Raw genomic sequence first — 20,141 nt, forward strand, 5'->3', positions numbered from 1 at the left:
AGTTTCCGGTTCATATGGCTCATAGAAAGTTTAAATTAGTGAAACAAAATTATTTACCCACTTATTTCAGTTAATCTCTCAAAAATGTATTATTACCATATTTTTAATATAGTCTTCTGGCAAAAATATACTTACTTTCAGTTTTCCTCTATTAAATGCACATACAGAAACTTGATAAGCAGAATGCCCCATGTCTACAAAAACTACATTTCTTGGTTTCTCTTCTAAGGCAGGAAGATCTTGCTTATAGATTCCATATGCAAGAGCAACTACACAAGAAAAATAAATTCAACATAATGGTATTGTCTAAACAATAAAATTCATATAAGCAGGAATAAACAAGTTTTATATATCATGAATGGGACTTCATTAGATAGAATTCAATTCTTTATATAAATCACATAATGTATTCATAAGAAGTAACAAATTTAAAGAGTTAAATGCTAACAATCAGTTAGGGTTCCTTTAGTTTGACTTCAGCAAATTCCCCAAACCAACTTCCCAACTCTCCAAACATTACTTTTCCTCAACCCCTTCTACTGATTCCAGGTTAACATTCCCATGTGTCCAGACCTGGAGATGCTGCTTCATGCCCACTTTTCTGACCACCAGTCCACAACTCAAAGAGAAAGAAAACCATGAAACCAAATGCACACGATAAGTGTATTCCTTTCCAAACAAGTACATGATCAAATATCACAGTGTGTATTTTATCAGTACAGAAAAGATACTGGTCAGATGAAGTCTTCACAGCTGACATAATATACAAAAACACTATGACACACAGGTGATAAAAGAGAATGGCAGAGACTGGGGTTGTGGCTTAGTGGTAGGGTACTCGCCTAACACATCGAGGCGTTGGGTTCAATCCTCAGCACCACATAAAAATAAATAAGTAAAATAAAGGTATCATGTCCAATTATAACTAAAAAAATATTTTAAAAAAAAAAAGAGGATGGCAGCACTCCAAGCATATACAGCAAGAAACTCTAGGGTTTTAAGATTTCACCACTTCTAAGATTAAACTAATAAAAAAAATTAATAGTCCCTTACTTACCTGCAGTAGTTTCATTCATTAATCTCAGGCAATTAAGACCCGCAATCTGTGTCGCATCCATCACTGATCGTCTTTCTGCATCAGTATAGAAACAAGGAACCTACAACAAAATTTAGAAGCTTGCTATATGACAAACCTCATTTTAGCTAGTAATATCCAAGAACACCTCATATGCTTACAGGAATTCATTCTGTATATGATTAAAGTATTCCAAACCAGTAAGAAAAAGAACATTCAAAGTAGTATTGGCACAAATTTATTGCCATAATCCCAGTGGCTCAGGAGGATTAAGCAGGAGGATTTCAAGTGCAAAGCCATCTCCCCAATTTAGAGAGTCTCCAAGCAACTTAGAGAGTCCTGTCTCAAGATGAAAAATAAAAAATCCTGGGGATGTAGCTCAGTGGTTAAGTAACTCTTGAGTTCAATCCCCAATACTAAAAAAATGTATTGCCATTACCTGTGTTACCTACCAGACCACAATAAGAGCAGAGGTTTTATTGTTTGTACTATTTGGTTTTGGCAGTACTGAGAAAAGAACCCAGGGGCACTCTACCACTAAGCCATATCCCCAGCTCCCAAAATGTTTTATACTGAGACATGTTCTCACTAAGATGCTTAAACTTGCAATCTTCCTGCCTTAGCCTTGCAAATGGGATCGGGAATGTGCTAACACACCCAACTACAACAGAAGCTACTTTAATATAAAAGCCCTTGCCTGGCAAATAAGAACTCAACTGGCATCTAAGAACTTGATTAATAAATAGTTCCCTAAGAGCTGGGATTGTGGCTCAGTGGTAGAGTGCTCGCCTAGCACATTCGAGGCCTTGGGTTCGATCCTCAGCACCACATAAAAATAAAAATATTGTGTCCAACAACAACTAAAAATAAGTATTTTTTATTAAAAAATAGTTAAATAAATAGTTCCCTAAATTGACAGAAAAATTTCCCTAGCTGATTAAGTGTGCCTCACTATGCCTGAATTGTTTATACAAAGCAGTTTATACTGACCATCTTTTGTTGTTCTGGGAATCTATGTGACTGACCACCATCCTATCCCCCCAACCCACCCCACACCAAAAAAAGGGAACTAGACTTATAGAACTCGAGACAAAATTTTCCTGGTAAAGGACACTTCATACATGTTGTTATACCTCGTTGGCAAATGAGTGCATTCTGACTTTTGAAAATTTGTGCCTAGTTTCCTTTAGAAGTTACCTCATGTATCCTTTCCCTTTGTGATTTTGCCTTGTATCATTTTGTTGTAATAAAGTGTGAGTAAACTCTATGCTGTATTCTGTGAATCTTCCTTGCAAATCACTAAAATTCAGTGTGGTCTTAAATATCTCCAAACAGGATTTAACATACCATCTTTTAGTTTTTGTTTATTTGGTACCAGAGATTGAACTCAGGGTCACTTAACCACTGAGCCACATCCCCAACCCTTTTTTGTATTTTAGAGACAAGGTCTCCGCTGAATTGCTTATAGCCTCACTAAATTGCTGAGGCTGGCTCTGAACTCGCTATCCTCCTGTCTCAGCCTCCCCAAGCCGCTGGGATTACAGGTATGCACCACCCCACCCAGCTAACATACCATCTTTTAAACCATTCCCCAATACTGAAAAGAGCCACTCAGGCATTCCATTATTTTATGTAAATTTTACTTTAGTATAATTCAGGATCTAAGTTAAAGGCACTAAATAGAGAAATGCAGACAAATCAGAGCGAACAATGGAGAGCTGTGGAAAGGTGAAGTATCTAAGAAATACAATGTCTGCTACCAGCCATTAGGCAATCAGAGTCATTGTACCTTAGCTCTTGTAGCATTTTTAGTCTTCTCTGCATCTCCAGAATTGTGGTACATAGCTATAATCCAACTGTTGCTGACAAACGTCAATTCTACTTTACTAGATAACCAAGGACCAAGGAATTTACCAGACAACAAACCTACCAGTCCTTGTTTTACCAATCAATGTACCAACACTGAGACAAAAGCCAGAGTCAAAGTATCAAATAAGTAGACTCAGTGACAAAGCCAACATAGCCACTCATATTTCAATAGCCTCTAGGACTCCACCACAATGCAAGCACAAAGCTGCAAGTACCCAGGCTTACACCTAAACAGGAAAATGGGAAAATACCTAAACAAGGAAATGGGAAAGACAAGATGAAATTTACTGCTGCCTTATATTTAGTGCTAGATACAGAAACAAACAAAAATAGAGGAAAAAGCCATTTATATTTGAAGACAATCAATTCCAACAAGCAGCTACTCTGTGCTAGACACTATAATAGGTACTGAAAAAAAAAAAAAATCAAAGTGGGTTGAGACAAACCCTAAAAAATAGACAAGATTTAAATAGGTAGAACAATGGAGAAGAAATAAGCAAGAGCTAGAAGGCAGAAAAAAATACTTAAGAAAATGAAAATTAGTTGAGTTTTTAAAATTATCATTACAATGGAGACAGAAACAATTTTACTTGCAATTAACAGCATTTTTCTCTTTGCTTTTTGATTCAAGTTCCTAAAATCATATTAGGAATCAAACTTACCGAAACAACACAGTCAACAACAGGCTTCTTAAGAACACTCTCTGCTGTCTCCTTCAATTTGGACAAAAGCATGGCAGTCACCTGCTCAGTGGTAAAATTCCGCTCTTCTTCCATATATGTCACCTGAAAGAAAACAACAAAAGAAATCTAGATTTGCTGTATTTCCTCATGTCCTAGTCCTAACAATCTAAAACGAACAGTGCCTCACATTATCCACGGAACACTATCTCAAAAGGGAACTGAAGAAAGCTAAATTTTGCAAACCTGAAGACAACTTTAGCTTATAAACATGCTTTCCAAACATGACACTTGAAAATGGAAGGCCCCAATGGAAAAAACAAAACCTAAGACAATTACCCATGCAGAAGCAAAGTGGTATAGCTCACCATGACCCACACTGCCCCTCCAGGAGAGAGGGCTGGTAGTGGGAACTACTTTGCCATCTGGCATATTGTGTGTGTTTTACTTTGTTTACGTAATTAGCTTATTATTCATCTCCCCAGTTATAACCCAACCTAATCTAAAGAAATGGTTTTTATCTAATTTGCCCCACAGCTGGACACCCATAGTAAACACTGGCTGAATTAAAGAATAACTAATCAACAAGAGTTTTTGGTTTTGTTTCAGTTTCAAAATAAAGCCATACCCTAGATTAATGCCCAGAATAATACATCCCACATGACCATACTTCCCAATTATAATTCCAACAGAAAATGTTGCTGTCTTTTTTTAGGTGCTACCCCAACTCAGCTTGAATGACATCTTCTCTTTACTCCCCAGCTGGATCAAGACAGACCATGGGAGTGCTGGAAATATAGCTCAGTTGGGTAGGGTGCTTGTCTCACATTGCACAATGCCCTGGGTTCAATCCCCAGCATCATACAAAAAAAAAAAAAAAACCTGATCATGGTTTTAAATCTATCATTTACTCACCCCACTGCACAACAAAGATGGGGGAAATGTCCTCTCACTGAGCCCTTTCTAAATTGCCCCCTTTCTATCTGTAAGCTGAATTCTTAGTCAACTCCTCCCCCTTAGACAAGGTACTCCAGATTTTCTTAGTCTCTTTCCTCCTCGACTTCTTACAATGTTTGTAACTCAAGCTGCCAATAGTCATCCTATTTCTTATTGGTAAATAGTCCTCATTTCATCAATCTCCCTTTTTTTCCTTTTTCTCTTTTGCACCCGTTTCATTCCCTGCTATGCCATTCAAGCTGTCCTGAGATTGTTGCCACAGATATCCTAAGTAAACCCAGTGAACATTCTTTAATTTTTCACTTCTAAACTTGACTAAATTCTCAGCTACAATAGCACAACTATCTTGTTTTCACATTTCTCACCATCTCTTCACTTTCAAGGCTTTTCTCATGATTCTTATTTCTTCAACTGAGGCATCTCAAATACCAATTATCTCTCTAAACTCAATGCCTGAAAAACTCAACTGCACTCTACCTCTGAATACAAGAGGCAGCTGTGTCTACCCTACTCATCTCCTAGTCTTTCCCGTTTTGTTCAATACTGCTCCACAAAAAGACTTCTCTACTTGTCCCAGGGATAAAGACCAAAATCATCCCCCCCAAAAAAACTCTTTCCAACCTAACTCCCATCATCAAGATTATGACCACCTACTTGATTAACAACTTTAAAAATATTGATTATTTTGCTTGCTCTTCCACAAGCCATTTCCTAAAAAATCACACTATAAAGTCTACTGCCTCAGTGAGCAGGACAAAGAGCAACACTGTGTTAACTTCAAACCATCATTACCCAGGTCTCCAACGCATATTAACAGCATCACCAGTGTCTCCCAACCAAAATCCAGATCATTCAAAAATGTCAAATGATCTTTTATCAGCAAAAGTTTTTCCTAAGCATTTTTTAATTTTTTTTAGTTGTTAATAGATCTTTTTTTTTAATTTATTTATATGCAATGCTGAGAATCGAACCCAGTGCCTCACACATGCCAGGCAAGTGCACTACCACTGAGCCAAAGCCCCAGCCACTTCCTAAGCATTTTTAATACAATTTATATTAGAAAGGTATTGATATACCACTCAGCTGATAAAATACTGCTTTTTAATCATGAGGTATTATTTTGAGAACCTTACCTTTATACCCGTTAATCCAGAGGACAACTGTACAATATCATACGCAAGGCTGGATTTTTCTGCCTCGACAAACGGATCAGAAAATGCTCGGCCATGAAATCTTTTAAATCCTTGGACTGTGTTCTTTGCATTGGAAATTATCTAAGAAAAAGAAGATCAAAATACAGAAAACTACTATTAATTACTTTTTTTAATTTTCAACAATCATTTTAACTTCATAAAGTTTTTTCTTCTTTGTTTCAGTTTTCTTCAAACACTCAACCTTTCTCAACAGAAGCCATTAACATATGAAATGAAGGACAAGAGAGGCACATGGGTCTCCTGGTGGAAGGGCTGAAGCCAGAATCCAGCTTTTCTTGCTCTTCCTGCTCCTCCGTGATGTCAGGTCACTACATTTTGAAAATATTTTCTGTTCTTAAACTTCTAATAAACATTTACATAAAATAAATATTAGTTTTTCAAAATGGTCCAAAGTTTGTGGTTCAAACTTTTTTTCCCCCCTCAGGTTTTTAAAATAATTGTTATTTTTTAAAAGTGGTTCAAACTTTCTAGGTACAAACTCAACAATATATGCTAATCCAGAAATTCTAGTTTAAAAAAAAGTTCTGTAAAGAAAAAATATTACACAAAGGACAGAAAGATTAATGGAAAAGGATACTGGAATACTGGGAAAATATTAATAACTGGCAAAAAACTGAAAAGTAATGGCCTTTTTGTGGAATCAGAGTTTTAGGATTAAAAAAGAAATAAGTATTTTTTTCTTCTGTCAAAATTAAATAAGTAAACAATAGGCAAAAGACTGGAAAACAGCCTGTATGCTCCTGTAAAAGCAGGAAAATGGCAAAACAAATTAAGGCACAACCACACAATGAGTCTTATCATACAAGAAGTAAGACAACTGAAAAGACATACTATGCTGTACACTTTCTTACAGGGAAAGCACATTTATGAGATTAGAAAGTATACACATTAATTTTTTTGGGGGGGGAGAGGTAACAAGATGAACTCATGGGCACTCAACCACTGAGCCACATCCCTAGCCCTATTTTATATCTTATTTAGAGACAGGTTCTCACTGAGTTGCTTAGCACCTCATTTTTGCTGAGGCTGGCTTTGAACTCGCAATTCTACTGCTTCAGCCTCCCAAGCAGCTGGGATTACAGGAGAGCACTACCGATGCCCAGTCACATTAAAATACTAACCATGAAGCTAGGGATGTAGTTCAGTGGTAAGGCACACACTTCACATATCTACAGTTTCTAATTCTAAACTAAACTATAACTTATAGGGGAAAAATGCTGGCAAAGACATTTTTAAAATACCAGAATGAACTTGTGCTTGAGATTTACTAGCTTCTCCTCCCAACACTGAAGATGTAAGAAGTCCTTCACAGGAGATATTACAGAATTCTTTTGCATCAGTTATGTCAAAGGGCACACAGTTCTTTTGTAAAACAAGTAAGGCCGCCAATGTTAGGCTCTGCTTGAGAAAGCTGCCAAAAAGAAACTATATCACAGTAACTGTGTTAACCTAGAATTGGACTTTCAGTTTAATACAATAACTATTCTCAATAATGAAAACAGGTTTAAAAATAGGAAGAAGTCACTGGAATTTTAGGAAAACAAATTTGAAAACAGCACTATATTTGCTATCTATTGCCACCTAAAATATCTTAACCATTCTACAAATAAGTGTATAAAACACCCAATTTAATTAAAAACCAACTGATCAAGCATCATTCTTAGGATCCTAAATTTTCTGTCTAATCCAAAAGGGGAGTTACTCACTTTACATGTTGCTCCAGAACAAAATCAAACATGCAACTCCATTTTACAGATACTTTAGACATTCAGAATTATGAAATTCTTGGGGTTTTGCTGCTCTAAAGGGTCTAACGTTTCAAGGACTGAAGTCAAATCCTTTAATGTTTCTAGAGCCATATTTTCCTTCCTTTAGAAAACTTGATTACAATAGCAACGATGACCTTAAACATAAGTAGAAAGGCCGAACAAAGACATACTTCAAGAGCACTTAAAATATCACGAATCAAACAAGCCTTGCTTTAAACAAAATGAGTAAAAATACACCTAAGCAGTTTATATTGACCATATTATACTACTATGGTTAATTAAAGTTATCTGCCTCCCACTCAAGTATACGGGAAACGAAATCAGGTCTGTTTTTGTCAGCTATATACCTAGGGTCTAGATTCTAGCTGCCGAACTAATGGATAGACAAACCAGAGAAATAGGTCATTTTAGGAAAAACTCTACCTGGCTTTTAGCTGCTGCTCCAATTGAACGATTCTTAGGACCAAAGGAAATACAAGCCCTAGAAGATAAAACAAACATTTAAGAATCAAATTTACTGCAATATTACATCCAAAACTACAGCAGGCAAGATTTCTGAATCTCACCTAGAAAGCCATATATCTTAATAAACAGTACACACTATGTCTATGATTTTTGACTTTTCTATTGAGGAATACTGCCCATGTAATAGGCTGCTTCTTAGAATAAGGCCTGTCATTTTAAAAATAGGAACATAAGTCCAATGTGGTAATCACCTGCCTAGAATACTACAGAGAGAAGTGGACAAGGCAGTCTCCACCATGCTAATTTTTCAAGTCTTGTGTTCAAAATCCTAATGTAAAATAATGTACTCTCACATCAATGTATCAAGTAAACACTTTGGTTTTTAAGACAGCCTCTAGCTTCATCAAGAACATATTTATATATTTATTGTCTAAAAAATTTTTTTTGGTACCGAGGATTGAACTCAGGGGCACTCGACTTAACCACTCTCAAACTTAATCACTGAGCCACATCCCCAGCCCTTTTTTTCTATTTTATTTAGAAACTATTCATTTATTAGTCTCACTGAGTTGTTTAGCACCTCGATTTTGCTGAGGCTGGCTTTGAACTCGATCCTCCTGACTCAGCCTCACCCAGTCATTGGGATTATACGCAAAATCAGCTACAAAACCTTTAAAACAACTCCTGCCTACCGCATGTAAGTAAAAAGAAACTTTTCTAGAACTAGCTTCCAAAGACTCAGAATTACTGGCAAAAAACTTCATCCCCAATTCTTCACATTCTTCCAAATCACCAACTCATACACCAGTTTGATCTATGTTACTTCTTTTAGAAAGCAAAACTGAAACCTGCTTGAAGGTAAAAATATCGTGTTTAAACTTAAAAAGGCAGTTGTATTGAGAGTTGATACTCATGCTGTTATGGCTTCCATGTTTTTCTTTCTAACCCCTTTAGAACTCTGCTCTATGCTCTTTAGTGTCATCTCCCTTTCTAGTAGCTGCCTTCTCTCAAATTAAAATATGGTAAAGTTCACCCATTTCACCCAAAAAAATCCTAAGACAACTGTTTCCAGAGTCAATTTCCCTCTCAAGCTAGTAAGCTTTTTCTTGTTCTTACTTTATCAACTGCTTCTATACACCACCCCATCTAATGTTCAGATGTGCCCTATCTTATCCCCATTTTACAGGAGAGGAAACTGAGTTCAAAATGTTATTAACAAGTAAACTTACCGAAGTTCAAGCAATGGAGTCAGAACTCTAAATCATGTCGCCATACTTTACACTCCAGCACTGACTCTCTTTCTCCCAGCCCAGCAAACTCTATAAGAATAAGTGCTCTGGAGCCATACTACCTTGGTCCAAATATGACTACATTAAATTACCTTTCTGTTAATTCAGAACTGTTTGACATAAAACTCAAAAGCCCTGTGCAAACTGGTACAATGCTGGGCCTCTCTGGACCTCAAAGGCCCTTTCCAACCAATAGGCTAAGAACCCTTATAAATCAGACTCCCAAAACTGCAGACTTATGCTTACTGGATTAACCTGGGAGGAGACTATGGTATAGCCTTAGAGCTCATGAGCCTGAATATTAAACTCTTTGGCCAAAAATGTGCAGGAGGTAGTCCCTCAAAAACACAGGTGTCAAGTCAGTTTGTCTGCAAATATGCCACCAATTACACAAATAAATAAAGTCTCCTGAATACCACTTAAAGGGCTCTCCTATCACAACCCATGTTGCCTTTTAGAAAGGGCTGAAGGGTCAGGCGTGGTGGCCCATGCCTGTAATCCCAGCATGGCTCAGGAGGCTGAGACAGGAGGATTCCGAGTTCAAAGCCTGCCTCTAAATTAAAAAGAGCCGAGGATGTGGCTCAGAGATTGAACGCCCCTGGGTTCAATCTCTGGTAACCACCACCACCACCACCAACCCCCCCCTCCAAAAAAAGGAAAGAAAAATGTCTAATGCAATCTTACCCATTCCACTCCTTCCATTACAAAAAGGAAGCCCAGCCTAAGCACAATATTTGGCAAACCTACATCTTTTTAAAAACCACCAAATCTCATCTCTAAGTTGTGTGTATATACATATATATACCACCTAAGATCTCAACCCCAACATATAACTATAGTCAATTTATCTTCAATGATTTCCCGCAGTCCTTTTTTCAAACTTTTCTCCCCTCCAAATTACTAGTTCTAAGAATTAAAAAAAAAAAAAAAGATTGATATCGGGGCTGGGGTTGTGGCTCAGCAATTGAGCGTTTGCCTAGCACAGGTGATGCACTAGGTTCAATCCTAAGCACCACATTAAGTAAATAAATAAAGGTAATGGTATTGTGTCTACCTACAACTAGAAAAAAATTAATATTCCCCAGCTTTCCTATAAATCCTGCTGAATTATTAATCTCCTATTCTACCTCAATAAATAGAAGCAAGTTATCTTCCAGACAAAACTACCTACCAACAAACACAGTCCAGATTGCTTAATATGGAACCTAAGTCCTCTCCTATCCCAACCCAATTCCATTTTCCAACTGTATCTCACCCACAGTTATCCAACATGAGTTGAATAAGATCTCCAAATCTTCCTGGTTTGCTAAAAATCACTTTACACCTGAACTGCTCCAGTCCTTTAATTGTTCTCATCACCTACTTAGTAAAGCCTTCCCTACCCAAATAAAAATTAACCATTTGTAGCTCTTCAGACTTACTTCACTTCTACTTAGCACTAACCACAAACTGAATTATGATTGTTAACATATTTGCTTCCTCTTCTGAAACAGTGTTTATAAACAGTTCACAATTTATGTGTGAATCTAAAATTAACTGGGATGGGGCTGAGGTTGAGGCTCAGTGGTAAAGTTCTTGCCTAGCATGGGTGAGGCACTGGGTTCAATCCTCAGCACCACATAAAAATAAATAAAAATAAAGGCATTGTGTCTTCCTACAACTTAAAAAAAAAAATTAACTTGAGAGTCAGGAGACATCATTAACAGTGATTTAAACACCAGTATGTATTACCATGTAAAATATGTATTGTTTAATGAAGCTTTCTAGTTATGACATGCATTATCAGGTCTCAATGCAAAATATGTAATTTAATAAAATGAGGTATTAGATCATGAACATGTGCTATAAAATGGCCATTAGCCACATATGGCTATTTAAACTTAAATAATTCAGTCCCACTGACCACATTTCAAGTATTCAATTTGTAAGTATGGTTTGTGGCTACTCTTTGAACAATGCAAACACAGAACATTTCCTTCATCACAGAATGTTCTATTAGAACATACTGACTGATAGTATTGCTCCAGACAATATTCTCTTCGAAATATTTTTACTTACTTTTAAAATCTACATCTCTGTCATTAACAGTAAAAAGTGTTTTTCATATCTCGAAGAGCCAAAAAAAAATATGTCTCGGAGCAAATGATTCAACTGCCTTTTTTTGGTCTATGCATATAAATTCCAAACAATGCCCAACTCCTTACAAAGCAATCAAATCTCACTAATGGAACTCAATCACCACTATGTAACACAGCAATTAAATCTCAAAACAAGTACTAACTTCAATTTAGGAAAAATTCACTTTACTTACCATCTTACAAAATCATCAACATAATCAGTACATCAATTATTAATAGGCTAAAAAAAGTTCCCTAACAATAATCCAACTACTGCACTAGAACGAGAAATGCATAGCTTTTCCATTTGCCATGTAACCATATGTACAGTAGATTTCAAGCTCTAGACTCAGTGCACACTGCTTTTCCAGCTGTGTGATACTGTTGTTATTATGAGATTCGATCAGATCTTCTCTGAACAACGAAAATTACAGCAGCTATCTGATATGTGGTATTCCTATTAAATTTTTTTTTTTTTTTAAAGAGAGAGTGAGAGAGGGTGACAGAGAGAGAGAAAGAATTTTAACATTTATTTATTTTTTCTTAGTTCTCGGCGGACACAACATTTTTGTTGGTATGTGGTGCTGCTGAGGATCAAACCCAGGCCGCACGCATGCTAGGCGAGCGCGCTACCGCTTGAGCCACATCCCAGCCCCCGGAATACCACATATTAAATTTGATGATCCACCTTTAAAGGGCTTATCTCAGAGACTGGCACATCATAAATAAAAAAATATTACCTGTTATAGTTACAATGAATCCATAGACTAGGTTTCAAACAAAAATATATCAACTAGTTTACTCTGAAAGTTGTTTAAAAAATCTAGTCAGCCATCTTTAAAATAATTGATCGGGGCTTTTTAAAATCTTCCACTAAGAAAAAACAACTAGGGGCTGAGGATATAGCTCAGTTGTTAGAGTGCTTGCCTTGCATACACAAGGCCCTGGGTTCAATCCCCAGCACCACAAAAACAAAAAACAACAACAAAAAAAAAAAACCTAAAAGTAATATGATCAATTTGCCAAGTGAGTCATGAAAAACAGCACCAAATGAAGCATTCTGAAATTAATATTACACATCATATTTAAATGAATAGAAGGCCTGAGAAGATTAAATTGCCTATTAGTGCCAATACTGCGACTTAGTTCAAAGTTTTCTTCCTTTCCCAACCTCCTCTCCAGTACTATGAATTGAGCCCAGAGCTGCATGCATGCTAGGCATAGAACTCTACCACTGATCCATAACCCTAAGCTCAACGTGAAAGAACTAAAGAAAGATAGGTAGGTTGATCTTAAAGAAAATAAGGATTACCTGTAATTCCACAACCCTCACCCCACCACAGATGGCCATTATTATCATTTAGGTAAACTCTCCTATGCAATCCTAATAATAAAAAAAAAAAAAAAAGTGAGGGCTGGGGTTGTGGCTCAGAGGTAGAGTGCTCGCCTAGCATGCAAGAGGCACTGGGTTTGATCTCCAACACCACATAAATATAAAATATTGTGTCCACCTATAACTAAAAAATAAATACTTGTTAAAAAAAAGTGAAATGCCCTTTTCGGTTTACTCCTCCTTCAATAAATGCTCAGAATTTGGACATGAACAAGTATCACAAGAATATTCAAAGAAAATCTAACTACCTCCCACTCACAAGGTGCTTGCATACGATCCCTGTGGCAAGAAGCCTCTTTCATCCTAGCAGGTCAAGCTCCCTTGTCCCACAGATTTCAAAGCGCCTTCATATGCTAGGCAGTGTATTAGTGTTCTACATCTGATACTCCTAAATACTCTGAGAAAATAACTATTATTGACCCACTTTATAATTAAAGAACCGATTCAAGTCAAGATAATTAAGTAAGCATTCAAGTCCAGGATTCAAAATTAAAAGAGTATCAGACTCCAAATTCTCTACCAGACCCTGTAAAATTCAATTCAACTCTACTTCATACCTTCAGACTATCCCAGTCCTGTCCTCCCAATATTCTTATCCCATCTACTCAAGTCCCACTCCTATCTTTCCTCAGTACTTTAACCCCAACACCTATTTACCTCTCCTCTGCACAAAGGATTTCAAGACTGCATAAAACCTCACAGGTAATTGTACTCTTATTCTATGTACTATTGCTTTTTGTCATTCATATTTCCTCCTAGATCAGTTATACTAATAGACAGCAGGAATCTCTACCTCATATTTCCTCTCTACTCCATACAACAAAAATCCAATGCTGTGCAAACCTTGAGTATTCACCCACTTTGCTCTTAGAGAAACAGTATAGGAAGTTAACTCACCATTTGAGACCCCTATGTTCTAAACTTTAAGTCATAGAAACAGCACCCTTTTTCAACCAGAGAAGAGTACTGTTCTCCCTTTCCTGGGTAAAAGATGCTATTGACCAAATATTTATGCACATTCTGATGGGTTATTATGAATAGCAGCAGTCAAACAAATCCTTAAAAGGTAGTTGCAAGTATAAGCTTATTTTACGTAAAACTACTTCCAGGATATGAGGGCAGTCGTTGCTCTAATTTACCTTCTCTTAAGGGGTAAAGAAAATCAGTTTTTCAGAGAACCTGTAATAAGCAGCTGTAGGCAAAACTGGCCTGGAATTGAATACTACCTAAATCAGAGTACTCTCTGGTTACTTCCTTAGCCCTGAACTAAAAAATATCAAAAAGTTAATATCAAACACCAAGCAAATCATGCTTTTGGGATCTTCAGTTCCTAAAATACAAGGAATTCTTACTTAATAAACTGTGCACATTAAAAAGAATATAACTAAGACTTGAAACGCCCAGCTTTCATTTTAGTGTCCTTATATATCATCCAGTAACAGCATTCATAAAAATGCAAGAAGTTATAGCAACATTAGCAAATACTCTGGCAGTCAGGCATTACTCTAAGCACTAAGAAAAAGCTGTGAATTATATAGTTTTAATTCATAATCCTCATAACCTCCAATGAAGTAGAGAAATCACTTCTACTCCTAATAAAAATGCCTTATACTTTTGTAAAGTATTCTGGCAATACAATCTGAAACTTTAAGCATATCCTTTGCCCAAGCAATTTCACTTCTGGCAATCCAAGGAAATTTTTAAAATGCAAATGTAAATAGTTGAGAACTATTTGTAATGGCTTAAAAAATTAGAAATTATCTGTTTGAAGAAAATATAGTATAGCCATATATTTAAAATATTACATATTTAACAAGGCAAACATATTCATTGACTTTGAAAAACATCAAAATTGTAAGTGAGCGGGGAGCAGTGGCACATGCTTGTAATCCCAGCAGTTTGGGAGGCTGAGGCAGGAGGATCACTAGTTCCAAGCCAGTCTCAGTAAAGGCAAGTCACTAAGCAATTCAGTGAGACCCTGTCTCTAAATACAAAATAGGGCTGGGAATGTGGCTCAGTGGTAGAGTGCTCCTAAATTCAATCCCTGGTACCCTCTACCCACTTAAAAAAAAAAAAAAAAGATAATGTATACACAATCCACAGAATTATTTTCATAAGTAGCTAATTTCTAGCCAAGCACAGTAGCACACATCTGTAATCCCAGAAGGTCAGGAGGCTGACACAGGAGGATCACAAGTCCAAAGCCAGTATCAGCAATTTAGTAAGGCCCTAAGCAACATAATGAGTCCATATCTCAAAATAAACAAAAAGGGCTGGGGATGTGGCTCAGTGTTTAAGTACTCCTGGTTTCAATCCCAAGTACAAAAAAAGTATCCCATTTCTAATCTGTTAATTTTTGCAAAGTATGGGCCAGTTAATTTCTGTAACATTTGGCAATCCAAACATTCTAAATTCTAAAAGAAGCTTTTGAAGTTGTACCCTTTCTACAGTAATAATCCAACTAAATACAGAAATAGTTTCTCATCTCATCCAAAGTCTATGATAAAAAAAAAAAATCTCAATCTACAGTGTGCAATGGTACCTGCCTGTAATCCAGCAGCTCAGACAGCTGAGACAGGAGGATAATGAGTTCAAAGCCAGCCTTAGCAACTTAGCAAGGCCCTAAGCAACTCAGTGAGTCCTTGCCTCAAAATTAAAAATATATTTAAAAAGTCACATTCCTGGGAATGGTTAAGCATCCCTGGGTTCAATACCCTTTGCCCTCCACCAAAAAAGAAAAAAAAAAAGAAAAAAAAAAAACCTCAACCCGAACACTCAACTAAAAACCCCAAAATGAGGACTGGGGTTGTAGCTCAGTGGCAGAGTGATTGATTACCTAGCATGTGTGAGGCACTGGGTTCCATCCTCAGTACCAGATAAAAATAAATAAATAAAGGCATTCTGTCCATCTACAACTACAAAAAATTTTTTTTAATTAAAAATTTAAAAAAAAACAAAATGATCACAAAGTCCCATATTTCTCTCCTATATCACACTAGTGTAAATCAATCACCACATAAAATAGTACAATCAACCTACTTCCCTTCCCCTTCTCAAATCCATTCTCCTCAGACACACAAAAATAAATATAAATTAGATCACTTAGTGATCTAATTTATATTTATTTATTTTATATTTATATATTTATATCTATCTCAGTGAACCTATTATAAAAATGTTTTATATAATTTACAAAGTCCTGCCATAATCTAGTGTGCCCTCCTCGTTTCATCTAACTCCTAACTCCTCATTTCATCTCACGCCTTTTTCTCAGGTGGCTCAAGGGCAGCCATGTTCCTCTAATCAAGTATGCTAAACTTTTTTTTTTTACTCTGGTCTTAATACTTGCTCTTCCTTCTGCCTCAAACAGTTCTTACTCAAAACCACCATAACTGCCATGGTCAACTCCTACTCATACTCTAGGTCTCAAATGGCACTTCTTTCAAGAGCACCTTCCACCTCCACCCCACATACAACTTAAATTAGGTGTCCTTGTTAAACTATCATATCCTGTACTTTTCCACCTTGTTCTTACCAGTTAGTAATTATATACTTTTGTTTAGTATCTGGATTTTTCCACTGGCCATGTCCCTAATGGGAGGAACTTGTTTATCACTCTACTCCTTAGGCACAGTGGCCGCCACTAGTGGCACTCAACATCTGGAAAAATGAAGGAAGCCTGAATTTGGTTGAAAGGCAAATCTCTCTTCTGGCTAAGGCTCCACTGGCTCTTCAAAAACAATCCAGTTTGTCATACCCACAGTTTGAAATAAGGTACATCCATCATACTCAACCCTAGAGGACCTACATCTTAATTCCACTCCCACACTAAAAAAATCTATATCATGCAGCTTCTGCACACCTACGAGATCTAAATTCATTCTTCCACAACCTGTACAAAAGTCAAGTTTTTATTGCTCCCATTTTCTACTTAGACTCCAACACAAAATATAACTTAATCAAAATAATCATTTAGCCAGGCATGGTAGCACACGCCTGTAATCACAGGGGCTTAGGAAGCTGAGGCAGGAAGATGGCGAGTTCAAAGCAAGCCTCAGCAAAAGTGAGGCACTATCTCTAAATAAAATGCAAATAGAGCTGGGGATGTGGCTCAGTGGTCAAGTGCTCCTGAGTTCAATCCCTGGTACCAAAAAAAAAAAAAATCATAGTTGCGAAGTCACTTGAATATATGACATTCCTCTGTATTGGCAGTGTTGAAGGAAGATATATAGAAAACATAAGGAAAAAAGTATTTATATGGTATTTTCTTATTGCAATTACAGAGTGTTCCTGGGCACCTTTGTCTTTAAGACAATTTTCTTAGGGGGAACAGGTATTGGAGATTTAATTCAGGGCCTTGCACATATTATAAGAGTGCTCTATCACTAAGCTACACCCCCAACCTTCTTTAAAGCAAATTTAACTGCCATCAGGAACACTAACTTCTTTTGCATCTGTAAACACTCCCTCAGATTCAAATAGAACTCATGATGAAACTACTGTTGCATCTTCTGTTTGTCTAAAGTTAAAAAAAAAATAGATAAGATATTCTAAAAAGAAAAGACAAAAACACTGTTCTTTCCAATACTTTAGATTCTCTCTGTGTGTTCCTCGGAGCTAAATTATCTCACTTGAAGCAGATAAGGAACAAGAAGTTACATGCATAACTCAATATTCTAGCCTTTTCAATTTCTTCAGAAGGTCTGGGGATATAGTTAAGCAGTACAGCACTCGCCTCACATACATAAAGCCCTGGTTTCAATCCCCAACCCCGCAAAACAAAAACAAAAACAAAAAAAAACTCCAACCTGTGCATGCCTATAATCCCAGGACTCAGGGAGGCTGAGGCAAGAGGATCACAAGTTCAAAGGCGGTCTCAGCAATTTAGTGAAGCCCTAATAAACTCAGAAAGACCCTGTCTCAAAAATGAAAAAGGCTTGGGATGTGGCCCAGCGGGTAAGTGCCCCTGGGTTAAATGCCCAGTACCAAAAAAAAAAAAAAAAAAACACAATGTCAAAAAAAAAAGTACTGATAAAATGCTTATAAACAAACTTTAATAAAATTTTTAAAAGCAATACACAATACACAAAATTATGGTTGCCTATAGTTCAGCTGCTCCAGTCACTGAGGCAGGCAGCTCACAGAATTCTATGGCAGCCTGAGCAACACAGCAAGATCTCCTCTCAAAAAAATAAAACTGCCAGGCATGGTAGCACACCCCTCTAATCTCAGCAGCTTAGGATGCTGAGGAATGTAGACTTCGTGGCCTCAGCAACTTAACAAGACCCTGTCTCAAAATAAAAAATTAAAAAAGAGTAGGAATGTAACTCAGTGTTAAAGCATCATTTCTAAGTACCAAAGAAAATAAAAATTTAAAAATAAATTACCCATTATTAAAAACATAAGGGGGGATGGGTTTAACTACTAATGGGGTGGGTTTTTGATATGTAGAGGAATACAAATTAAAATGTTCTATAATTGTTTGTGGTGATATTGCACTGTTTTGTGAATACCCCAATAAAAACTATCAAATAGTACACTTCCAATGAGTTAACAGTTATTTTTTCCCCCTCAGTGCTGAGGATTGAACACAGGGCCTTATGCATGCTTGGCAAGTGCTCCACCAGTAACCCCAACTCTTACAGAATATCTCAAAAAAGCTGTTTTAATAACTGTTTTAGAAAACTAAGACAAGAGGGGCTGAGGATATAGCTCAGTTGGTAGAGTGCTTGCCTTGCATACCCAAGGCCCTGGGTTCCATCCCAGGCTCCCAAAAAAAAAAAAAAAAAAAAAAAAAAAAAACCTAAGGCAAGAAGCACCAAAGCTACCATTTGGAGTTGTGGAATGGGTTTTCGGGCAAAAAGGGGGCGGGGGTCAGAAATTTGACAAGTAGAAGAGAAACGTTATTAGCCTTCTTAGTGGAAAAAAATGAGTACTACACAGAATCTACTTTGGTTAGAAACCTGCTACAGAAGTATGATAAAAATTCAAGTTGAAAATGAGGGACCTCAAAACACTGAAAGCCTTCTACGGCCACATTGAGATTTGGAAATAATTTGAAGTTTCCTACAGATTTTGCCTAAATGGGAAGGCAACGAACTAAAACTGATCTATGTATTCAAAAGGTTCTTTTACTCCTACCAAGGAAAGACCTGGCTGAGTCACCTTCTCAGAGCTTTGTCTGTACTGGTCCCATAACTTAGTATAGGTTATAGAAGTCAAAGTGAGCCCTTGAGTCATTGAATAACAATTGTGGCCAACAGCCGGTGGAATGTGCTATGGTGAAGTGCAACGTTATGAAGGAGTAGACATGCACAGATTGAGCAAATGACCCAACATAACACAATGTCAGAAACGATGTGAAAAAAAGTGAACACAATGATATCAAGAGTGAATCTATTTTTATTAACTCCCTTTCTACTATCTATCCTTGCCACCCCAATCTCAAGATGCCGGGTCGGTCCAGAGCCTGAACCTCAAGTGCCCCTGACTCCCTCGTCCGGGCACCGCCCCGCCCCCACTCACGTGGGGCCCCGACCGCTCCAAGGTCTCTCGGTCCACAATATCAAGAACCCATTCAAATAGATTAACTTTTATTAAGTGCCTGCTGTGTGCAAAGGTCCGAGACATGCCCTAAGCCTGACCTCCACCCTCCACAAAAAGAATATCGCCTCATCCTACCTTCTGGGCCTGCCTTCCCTCTCCGCATCCTGCGCTAGAAAGAGAACCGGCTCAGAGGCCTCATTTAGCCCGCGGAAAAGGCCTCGTGTCTGCCGCAGACCCAAAGCAAAGCGGGTGGGTCACAGCCACGAGTTACCGGGCACTCACTTAGGCCCTTAGCCGGGAACGGAGGCGACCCTCAGGCCCGCATTCCCCAAACTGAGAGGGTAGCAAATTGGAGCAAGTGCTACCTCCCCACCATGGTGCATGAGGTTGACCAGCCCCACACTTACGGCGTGCACCGGTCACTGTACTCGTTAGCGATCGTCTCGATGCCGCCGGCACGAGCCACAGCGACGTAGCAGCTCTGGAAGCCCAGGTCTATGCCCACCACCGACATGGCGCCGGCTACTGCTCGGGCTCGGGCCCGGGTCCGGCCGCCGAGACAGGACACGGACCCCGGCGGGGTTGGCGCGCGGAAGAAGTGGGCCGCGTGGGCTGGAGTACCGAGGTTGCTGAGGGACGGGCAGGTGTCCACGAGAGCGTCTACGTCCTTCGTAGGAGGACCGCAGCGCAGGGCACTACTCTGGCCGGCTCCGGCTTAGCGGCAGTAGAGGGGGCGCCGGTAGCGGGGGCGGAGAAGATCTCGAAAG

The 20,141-nt window shown here is 38.0% G+C and overlaps 1 protein-coding gene across 2 annotated transcripts in view; it reads right to left on the bottom strand.

The window, feature by feature from the left end:
- The window catches only part of Hspa4 (heat shock protein family A (Hsp70) member 4), a 45,777-nt gene extending 25,651 nt beyond the window's left edge, over positions 1-20,126 (bottom strand). Inside the window, exons 1-6 of one of the 2 annotated variants that reach the window (XM_005335753.5) lie at positions 19,782-20,126; positions 7,988-8,045; positions 5,715-5,855; positions 3,607-3,729; positions 1,058-1,157; positions 136-269 (exon numbers count right to left, since the gene is read on the bottom strand). In XM_005335753.5, coding sequence (XP_005335810.1) covers positions 136-269; positions 1,058-1,157; positions 3,607-3,729; positions 5,715-5,855; positions 7,988-8,045; positions 19,782-19,888 — 663 coding nt within the window. In that variant the 5' untranslated portion in view covers positions 19,889-20,126. The remainder of the gene's footprint in view (positions 1-135; positions 270-1,057; positions 1,158-3,606; positions 3,730-5,714; positions 5,856-7,987; positions 8,046-19,781) is intronic. The other variant, XM_013363120.4, reaches the window with a different exon arrangement.
- Between the last annotated feature and the right edge of the window lie 15 nt (positions 20,127-20,141).

Source organism: Ictidomys tridecemlineatus, chromosome 1 (assembly GCF_052094955.1).
Source record: "Ictidomys tridecemlineatus isolate mIctTri1 chromosome 1, mIctTri1.hap1, whole genome shotgun sequence".
Lineage (NCBI taxonomy): Eukaryota > Metazoa > Chordata > Mammalia > Rodentia > Sciuridae > Ictidomys > Ictidomys tridecemlineatus.